Source organism: Aphis gossypii, chromosome X, assembly GCF_020184175.1.
Source record: "Aphis gossypii isolate Hap1 chromosome X, ASM2018417v2, whole genome shotgun sequence".
Lineage (NCBI taxonomy): Eukaryota > Metazoa > Arthropoda > Insecta > Hemiptera > Aphididae > Aphis > Aphis gossypii.
Genome location: NC_065533.1, coordinates 49,807,938 through 49,817,892, shown reverse-complemented (window position 1 = coordinate 49,817,892; position 9,955 = coordinate 49,807,938). Strand labels below are relative to the sequence as shown.

Here is a 9,955-nt window from a genome sequence, read left to right as displayed (position 1 = left end):
TTTCTAACTTATACCTTCTCCTGTTGGAGTCAACTCACGTTTTATTTAGCCCTACCTTGACGACGGTAGCTAAATTGGTGACCTCAAGCTTTTAGTTCGCGTTTTTCCGACCCCGTCTACGGTAACGCCGTGAAAGTCCGCCCGCTCGCGAGTTCGTCAACGTGGTTTTGTTCCATTTTTTCTCTGACCGAGCCACGTGCTCTACCACCGTTTCGTTTTCCGTTTTCGCGGTCCACTTTTTCGCCGTGTATCCGGTTTTATCTGCTCGATCGCTAACATGTCGACCAACACTAACGTCACGTCCGTGCCTACCACCGCCGTCGCCTCGACGTCCAACACCACGTCGCTCATCGACACGATTCCGTCGACCATCATGACCACAGACGTGGATTCTGAGATCTCTGCCGTCACTCACGTCAGGCTTCCGGGTTTCTGGCAACACTCGCCGTTGCAATGGTTCACGCACGCAGATGCTATGTTCGCTAATAAGCGAATCCGTTCGGACCTTACGCGCGTGAACCACGTGCTCGAGGCTTTGGACGAGGACGGCGTGCGGACCGTCTCAGACCTGCTGGGTCCCGACGCGTCGTACGACAGGGTCCGTCAGCGGCTCGTAACGGCCTACAGTTTACCCCCAGCCACCCAGTTACAGCGCATCATCCAACCAGGCGGCATGGGAGATCGCACCCCATCGCGACTCCTGCGGGACATGCGGGAAGTCTATCCCGACGGGATGTCCGAGACATCGCTAGTCGCATTCTGGATGAGTAAGCTCCCGCCACCCATCCGCACCGTCGTTGCCGTGCTCTCGGGCTCCGGAGACTACCTGGCGGAACGCGCCGACCGCGTGTGGGAGGCATACCAAACGGCAGAACTTTCAGCCGTCGACACCGACGCCGACCGCCGCGAGGCAAGCACAATTCCTCCCCGACCCGGCCCAGCTATCGCGCCGGAGGACACGCGTTACACATCAATGGAAAACGCCATCCACGCGTTGACGGCCCAGGTCGCAGCCCTCGCGACGTCGCATGCCACCGCGCTGGCCTACGCCAATAACGACCGCGCTCCACAACAACAGCGCGACCGCTCTCGTTCTCGCTCGCAACCGCAACCGCGATCGACCCCGACCGCTAGAGGCTGGTGCTACTACCACGACCGATACGGCGCCGACGCGCGGAAATGTCGCGATCCATGCACTTTCGCGTCCGCGACGCGGAAAAATCCGTGAGGCGGCGGTGTTGCAACCACACCTCGCCGCACGAAAGCAATACCGACTCTTCGTCTCCGACACCCGCACCGGACGTCGATTTTTAATTGACTCCGGCGCGGAAATTTCGGTATTGCCGCGACCCCCCGATAACACCCGAAACAATCACCTATGTACGAGCAACGAAATAAGACTCATCGCCGCAAACGGCTCACAAATCAAAACCTACGGGTCAAAGCAACTACATCTCGACCTCGGCTTCAAACGACTATTTTCCTGGACCTTCGAAGTGGCCGACGTTTCACGACCGATAATCGGAGCCGATTTCCTACACTACTACGGACTCCTCGTCGATATACGTCGAAATCGCCTCGTCGACCTCACGGTGAACAGTTCAGTGAAAATTACGCCCACGACCGAATCGTCCCAGACTGCGATATGCGCCATCGCCAGGCCATCGAAATGGACCTCTTTACTTCTCGACTACCCCGAGGTTACACGCGAATCGCCCGTGCCGAAAGAATTTTTACACGGTGTGGTACACGAACTGCATACCACCGGGCCAGCTCTTTTCGCCCGACCGCGCCGACTTCCGCCCGACCGACTACGAATTGCACGTCAAGAATTCGACTTCATGCTGCAGAAGGGCATCTGCAGACCGTCATCGAGTTCATGGGCCAGCCCGCTTCTTTTGGTACCCAAGAAGGATGGTACGTTCCGACCTTGTGGCGACTACCGTCGACTCAACGCAGTAACGGTCGCCGATCGATATCCATTGCCACATCTACACGATTTCACAGCCAACCTCGCCGGTAAGACCGTTTTTACGAAGCTCGATCTGGTACGCGCGTATCACCAGGTTCCTATCGCCCCCGACGATGTTCACAAGACCGCGGTCACTACACCGTTCGGTTTGTTCGAATTCCCCGTCATGTGTTTCGGACTTCGCAACGCTGCGCAGACTTTTCAACGCGTTATCAACAATATACTACGCGGACTGGATTTCGTTTTCGCGTATATCGACGACGTGTTAATCGCCTCACGCGACGAGGCCGAACATATCAAACACGTTCGTACCGTTCTCGAACTTTTTCAGAAGTACGGTATCGCAATTAGCCCGGCGAAGTGCGTTTTCGCGACCGATTCCTTGCAGTTTCTCGGACACGTTATCGACAAGGACGCGTGCCGACCGAACGCCGAACGCGTCACCGCGATTCACGAATGGACCCAGCCGAACACCAAAAAAGAACTTCAGCGATTCTTGGGTTCAATTAATTTTTATCGCCGATTTATTCCGAACGCCGCCGAGATACAAGCACCTCTTTACGACCTCGCGTCGCAAGTCAAAAAGCGCGATGGACCGTTACAATGGACAGACGACACGTCAGCTGTTTTCGCCGCCTGCCGTCAAGCACTCGCCGACACCGCAAGACTCGCACATCTCGATCAGAACGCCCCCCTACGCCTCAACACCGACGCGTCTAACTTGGCAGTGGGCGCCGTGCTCGAACAACACGTCAACGACCAGTGGCAGCCCCTCGGATTCTTTTCGAAAAAACTCTCGCCCGCCGAGCAGAAGTACAGCACGTACGACCGGGAGCTGCTCGCCGCCTTTTTGGGAGCACGCCATTTTGTACACATGATCGAAGGACGCAAGACAACGTTGCGTACTGACCACAAGCCGCTTACGTACATGTTCTCACTCAAGTCGGAAAAAACGATCGATCGACAAGTTCGTCAAATCTCTTTTCTATCGCAGCACATCCACGACATCGTACACATTCAAGGCTCTGATAACGTCGTGCCGGATGCATTATCACGTATCGAGATATCCGAATTGGCTACACTGCCGACGATGCAACAGTGGGCCGTCGACCAAGCCGCCGACCCGCAGCTGCAACAGCTTATCAGCGGTACCGCGACGAGCTCGCTCCGCCTGCAGCCACGCGTATCAGTCGATGGTGTTATCTACGCTGATTACTCGACCGGCAACGCGCGTTTGTTCGTACCGACCGTATTACGACGCCGAGTGTTTAACGCGCTACATGGACTAGCGCACGGCGGTAACCGCGCCACGCTGCGCCTGATCAAGGCCCGATATTGCTGGCCGGACATGCACAAAGACATCACGCGATGGACTCGATGCTGCGAACCATGTCAACGCGCAAAGGTAAACAAACACGTCGTTTCTCCGATCACGCCTTTCGCGCCGCCCGAACGACGTTTTGGTCACGTTCACGTCGATCTCGTCGGACCATTGCCTCCGTCCAACAACTACAGATACCTGCTCACGGTGGTCGATCGATTCACTCGTTGGCCGGAAGCTTGGCCACTCGAGAACGTATCAGCTCACGCTGTCGCACAGATGCTAACCACGAACTGGATCGCTCGATTCGGTGTTCCCGACACCATCACGACCGACCAAGGGAGACAGTTCGAATCCGAGTTGTTACGCTCACTCTTTTCGACATTCGGTATACAACACTCGAGGACGTCGCCTTACCACCCTCAGTCGAACGGCATGGTCGAGCGTTTTCATCGAACGCTCAAGTCTGCGCTTACCGCGCACGAATCGTCGCAGTGGTCAACGAAACTGCCGATCGTACTACTCGCGCTGCGCAACACCGTGAAATCCGGTTTCGACCTAACGCCAGCTGAATTGGTGTACGGTGCGACGCTTCGACTTCCCGGCGAGATGTTCCACGCCGCACCCGCAGAGCCGCAGCCGCCCGAGTTGGTAGCTACGCTCCGAGATTACATGGCCCAACTTCGTTTCACGCCCGGTACGAACCACAACACGCGACGTGCTGCTTTCGTACCGAGTGACCTGAACCACGTCAGTCACGTCTTCGTGCGAGTCGACGCCGTCAAGCCGCCTCTCCAGCCACGATACGAGGGACCTTTTGCCGTCGTAGAACGCCGTGAAAAAACATTCCAGGTTCAGCGACATCGATCAACGACGTGGGTATCAATCGACCGACTCAAGCCAGCATTCATCGCCCGTGAAGACCCGACCGCCGAACATTCGTACGCCGCGTTTTCGCTCGACGACCCCCCGAAAAAACGTGTCCGTTTTTCTCTTTCCGAGGGGGAGTAATGTGGTGATTACGACGTGTTATCACCACTTACGCTAGCGCGTCCGTCGTATGATTATTGTCGTCACTATTTTGTTTTCCGTTTCTAACGTCTGTGTATTTTTATTGTTTATGTTGTAAACGTTTATTTGTTATATTGTATTATTTTTTTGTATCGTCTTTGATCGCGCAACGACGCGCCATATTAATTTTTTTTTCTCCCGCCTCGCGCGCTAACGTTTTCGCCGTTACGGGCTCCAAGCTTTTGCTCGCTCGCCTCGAGTTGTCACTTTTTCGTCGCAATTCGACACGACGCGTATAACCCGAAGTCCGCTCGCCTTTTTATTTGTAACTCGTCACGAGATTTACGTTTCGCTCGTACGACATATTTTTTTGTATTATTTGTCACGCCGACTATCGTCCGTTTCACCTTTATATTTACGTTTTTATACCAACTAATTATTTTTTTTTGTGTCAAAATAAAATTTCGCCTACTACGTTGTTTTTTCTAAATAAAAGCATTTGTCTTATTTTCTTTCTAACTTATACCTTCTCCTGTTGGAGTCAACTCACGTTTTATTTAGCCCTACCTTGACGACGGTAGCTAAAAGTGATAAACAACTAAATATTCGATGATTTGCCTGACGCATGCGCACATCAACCACCAATATCAGAAACTCGTAGCTTATACATGCTTCAAATTGATAACACGGCCGATATATTCTAAGACCGTGGGATGGGCTATGCTATGCGATTTAAGGTAAATAATATTAAATCGTGATAATATGATTTAAGGCCGAAACAATACATAATGTTACACGGCCTAAGTTTTTGATACAAGGAGTATCAATAGTCATCAACAAATTTTTTTAACTGCAATTCCAAATTTGAGATGAATAAATTAATAATAATAATCGTAATAGACAACAATGTTATTGTTAATTACGAATTTACAACTTCAAAACAAGTGATTAAATATATTAATAGGTATCTCCATTACATGAATTTAAGTATAATGAACATATTCTTGTATATGTTTTATACAATATTTACTTTTTTAATCTACTTCTTTCTACTTCTTTTTTATAAGATTTATAAGAATTCCAACAATACTAAGGTATAAATAATAAATTATAATAGCTCAAGCTGTATTTGGGTGTTAAAAAATAAATTTCTTAACAGCACCATGATAAAGTAATATTACCGGTAATTTATTCAAGTAAGTGACCTATAAATAAATTACCAATAATTTTACAACACTAATTGGAAAATCAGTACGTGACTGAGAACACCCTGATTGTATACCTATGACTGGGTGATTCATTTAACATAACACTCATTTTTTCAATAACTATTAACATTTTTTTATAACATAATAACATAATTTAATATCACATTAATATACTTTTATTACATAATTATAAGTGGAAAAAAAATATTTTTTGTTGTCTTAGATTTGTGCTTGGACACATAACAAATTGAATCTTGGATTAGTCATGAGTAGATTAGATGACTGAAGTGGAGTGGTACAGAAGTATTCCATAAAATGTTGATTCTCTAAACCACTCATCAAAAAAATAATTACTTATAACCAAGACTATAGAATATGGTAAGAGGTATTTAGGAAATATAAAAATTATTGATCCAACTCAAGAACGTAAATATGACAAATTCAATAATTGCAGTTAGTATAATGCATTGGATATAATTTTAAAAATAACCGAATTATTTTAAATGAATGAAATAAATGGTCCAGTGTGATAGACGATAAAAACCAATAATGTACTGCTGTAAATGTGTAAACTGTGTAGGTACTAGGTACATATCATACACTAGGAACAAAGAGACAAAATATACTTCATAATTTTAAATGAAATACTTAACAAAAACTTGACCAACAAAATTCCAAATTATCACATTACAAAACAATTAAAAACGTCAAAAAATATTTTAAGTGTAATTTAAAAAAAAACTTTAGCCACTAATAAACAATTTTATGCTAAATATAATTTACCTATTGTAGTAATCAACACTAACTATAATAGTAGATTTCTTAGCCTACAAAATATCCCCAATTTGTATTACCACCAAGATAAATAAAATATTATAGAAGGGAAACCATTTAAACATATATTTTAATTTATTATTAATACCTAACTAACAACAGTCAATAATACATAAATCTAATACTTATTTTTTTTTTTAAATTACTGACATACTAACATCAATTAATAATATTATTGTAATAAATATAATATGTTTTAGTGTTTTAATAATCATAATTTTTCTCAGTTATCATGTGAAAAAAAAGATAATATGTAACCTAGTAGGAAACCTGCAACTACAATACAAAATACAGATTAATTCAGAAACACAATGGATAAAAATAAGAAGTTATTAACCATAACTATAAATATGTATTAAACTTGTATGTGAAATGTGAATGTATATATTATGTAAGTAATTTTATTGGTAATCAAAAAGAAAATATATTAATAATATTATTCTCTTTCTTCCACTTATCGTGTTCAAAAATATTATTATTCAATTTATTACCAAATACAATAGGTAATAATAGTAAAAAAAAAAAAACAATCTGTAAAAATAATGTAGCTTATCATAAATCTATTATCACTACTGAACTATGATTATTAAAAAGAAACCATATTAGAGTATTAGACATACTACATCTTAAGAAAAATGGATTAATATGTTAATTTGAATAGTGATAAATAATTTTTTGTTTTCTAAATATCTATAATACCTTAGTTGTTTAGTGTACGCACATGACAGTACCAACCATTTGAAAATCAAGTTAAATGTTTTGATTCGCATATTTGTATACTGTATTAGTTATATTGCTTATTTCTTTTATTATATAAAAAAAATGCTAATAAATCAAATAAAATATACATATCAAATTTTAGTTTTTTTTAAGAAAAGTGTAAAACAAATTGGTATTTTACTTTTGATGTCTATGATTAACCAAAAAAAAAATATATGCATTTCCTAGAACTTCTGAGTCCCATTTATAGTTAATAAACTAATTATCCAAAAATTGATTTTATTAGATGTAAATATTCCAAGCTATACCTATTTTGTTTCAGAATATAAAAATATATACTATTATTCAAAAGAACAAAAAAAATTATATTTATAAGTTAAATAAATAATAAATAATGTTTAGTATGGCTTAAAAGTATTTAAGATATTTGTATTTTTCGAAATAATGAATGTTATGCAGTAAATAAGTACTCTAGGATCTAGGAAATTCAACACCGAGGGTCAATAAAACTATAGCGCTCTTAGATAAAGCTATACATACGATGTGTCAGGTTTCAACATAAAACAATATTTTTAAATACAAATCAAAAAGTATATTTTTATATTACAAATATTTTTATTGAAACTATTATTTTCATTAATTTATGTTTATATTTGTAAAATTAATGTTATAAAACAAAATCATAATGTTTAAATAACATTGACTACTGAATAAGAACAAATGAACAATACAAAATGCAGTATACACCAGAAAAAAATTGTTTAAAGATATACTATAAATACATATTTATTCAAATAATTTATGTGTTATATTATTTGTTCACAATAGAAGTTTGGAAATTTATTATAATTTGTACATATTTTATTATACATTTCATGTTCATGATTTATATTTTCATAAACTTAATAAAAGTGTACTTAACAATACAAGGACTTGTATAAATATATTTTGTATCATTATTAGTTGATACAAGTAACTAAAGAAAAATTAATTAATTCTGTCTTAATTATGTAAGTATTAAGATAATTATTACATTATATGTTTAACTTTTATTGTACCATGATTTTAATTGTAATAATAAAATAAAAAACACACACACAAAAGGGTGTCAAGATTTCCTATTTACTCTAATATAATTTTTACATAATTCAACTATAAGTTTTTTACAATTTTATTTCTTATTGATATCACAAATAATTTATTCTTTAAGCGGTTTTTAAAAGAACCCGTTATGAGTGTGTCATTAAATTATCAACAGTGTTGGGTGGTAACATAAGGCAGTTTGCGTTACACAAATTACAAATTGCAGTAACGACATTACTTTTTCAGTAACGCAGCAGTAATTTCATTACATTTTGCTTAAAGTAAAACAGTTGTAATGAAATTTCTTTTTAAAAGTAATTTCTATGAAGTAACGCACTTTGACGTTATTTTCCACATTATTAAAATAATAGTTTTGAATATGTTTAAATGTTTTGTATTTACAAAAACAAGCTGATACATCGCGATGGGATAGGTATTCTAGAAAAATTAAAAATTAATTATAATATAATTGCTAACTTTTTTTTTTTTTTAAGAGCTACATTGGAGTCAATGAACTATCATTAGTTTGATCCTATAAGTATGAAACAAAAGTCTGCAACTCTTGCTTGTCAGAGGCTAAAAGATCGACATACTTTTGATGTTTTGGCTAAAGTTCTAACCTTTGGTAAGGGATTTAATATAATATTTAATAATATATAAATTTCAAATGCTATAACAAAATTGAAAATAATAATTATAATATCAACTTAATTAACTTATATCAAACTTTTTTTTAAAAAAATCAAACATTTTGTTTTATAAAAAAAATTACTTTAAAATAATTTTTTTTTTATATATATATATTTAAAGAATGTAAATAAAAACCTATGTTTCCCTTGTCATTATTTCTGATTTTTTTTTTATAAATAATTCATTAGGTCATTAGAAACAAATACACAACAAGAGTTGAAAACACTAATGATGATGAAGATGACAATTATAATGAAGTAGAGATGATAGAAATAGATGAGATTTTAGGCTTTAGCTAATGGCCATAAAAAAAATCCAGAATATTCACTTCCACCTCATCATCGCTGCGCAAGTCACACTCTGAATTTAGTTGCAACAAGAGACAGTGAAAAAGCATTATCTGATGTAATGTATAAAAGACAGATGAGATCAACGTTTGCAAAAATGCAAGGTTTGTGGAAGAAGCAAAGCAGAACATTTGTAGTTGCAGATATTGTTCATGACACATTCAATTTGTATATAACTGTACCAAATACAACTCGATGGAATTCAACATACAATGCTGTAAAATGTTTGAGTGAACAGATACAAAAATCTGAAGCTAAGGTTCAACATATATGTGATGAATCGGATATATCAAGATTTGATAAAAATTATCTTACTTTCATGATTGATTATTGCAAAGTAAATATAAAAGTCTTAAATTAAAATAATTTTTTTTTTTAAACTTTTTATATAATTTATTATTTATTATTTCTATTCAGATTATGGAGTCTTTATCGAGGACATTGGATGTTCTTCAAGGAGATAAATATATGGCAATTGGCTACCTAATACCATCTATCAACTGGCTGAAAACGAAACTTACAGAGTAATACAAAAGCGGTATATGCAAAAGCTTGTTTTGATGGTATCAATTTACGATTCACAAGTTTGACTAAAGAAACACCAATTATACAATTATATTATCATCAGTCTCCCATCCAAAATTTAAATTTAAAGGTATGTCACCTTTTAAAAATGAAAGAAGTTATAGAACTCCTTAAGTCTGGCGTAGAGCAGCTACTGTCAATATCAGGCGATTAAAAAACATTTGATATTTATGATAAATGTCAT

General features: G+C 38.9%; 1 protein-coding gene and 1 long non-coding RNA gene across 2 annotated transcripts; both read left to right on the top strand.

Annotated features, from left to right (window-relative positions):
- Window positions 1-277: 277 nt before the first annotated feature.
- On the top strand, window positions 278-1,228 carry LOC126552516 (uncharacterized). The gene has a single exon (XM_050207228.1). It carries the CDS (start codon window positions 278-280, stop codon window positions 1,226-1,228), a length of 951 nt encoding a protein of 316 aa, XP_050063185.1.
- A 3,828-nt stretch (window positions 1,229-5,056) lies between these two features.
- LOC114132592 (uncharacterized) lies at window positions 5,057-9,399 on the top strand. The gene is made up of 3 exons (XR_007606139.1): window positions 5,057-5,500; window positions 5,736-8,774; window positions 9,028-9,399. It is a non-coding gene; the product is annotated as an uncharacterized LOC114132592 (long non-coding RNA).
- The last annotated feature ends 556 nt before the right edge of the window (window positions 9,400-9,955 follow it).

What these genes read in the sequence shown, in the direction of transcription:
- LOC126552516 (XM_050207228.1), top strand. Translation starts at nt 278, where the DNA reads ATGTCGACCAACACTAACGTCACGTCCGTGCCTACCACCGCCGTCGCC.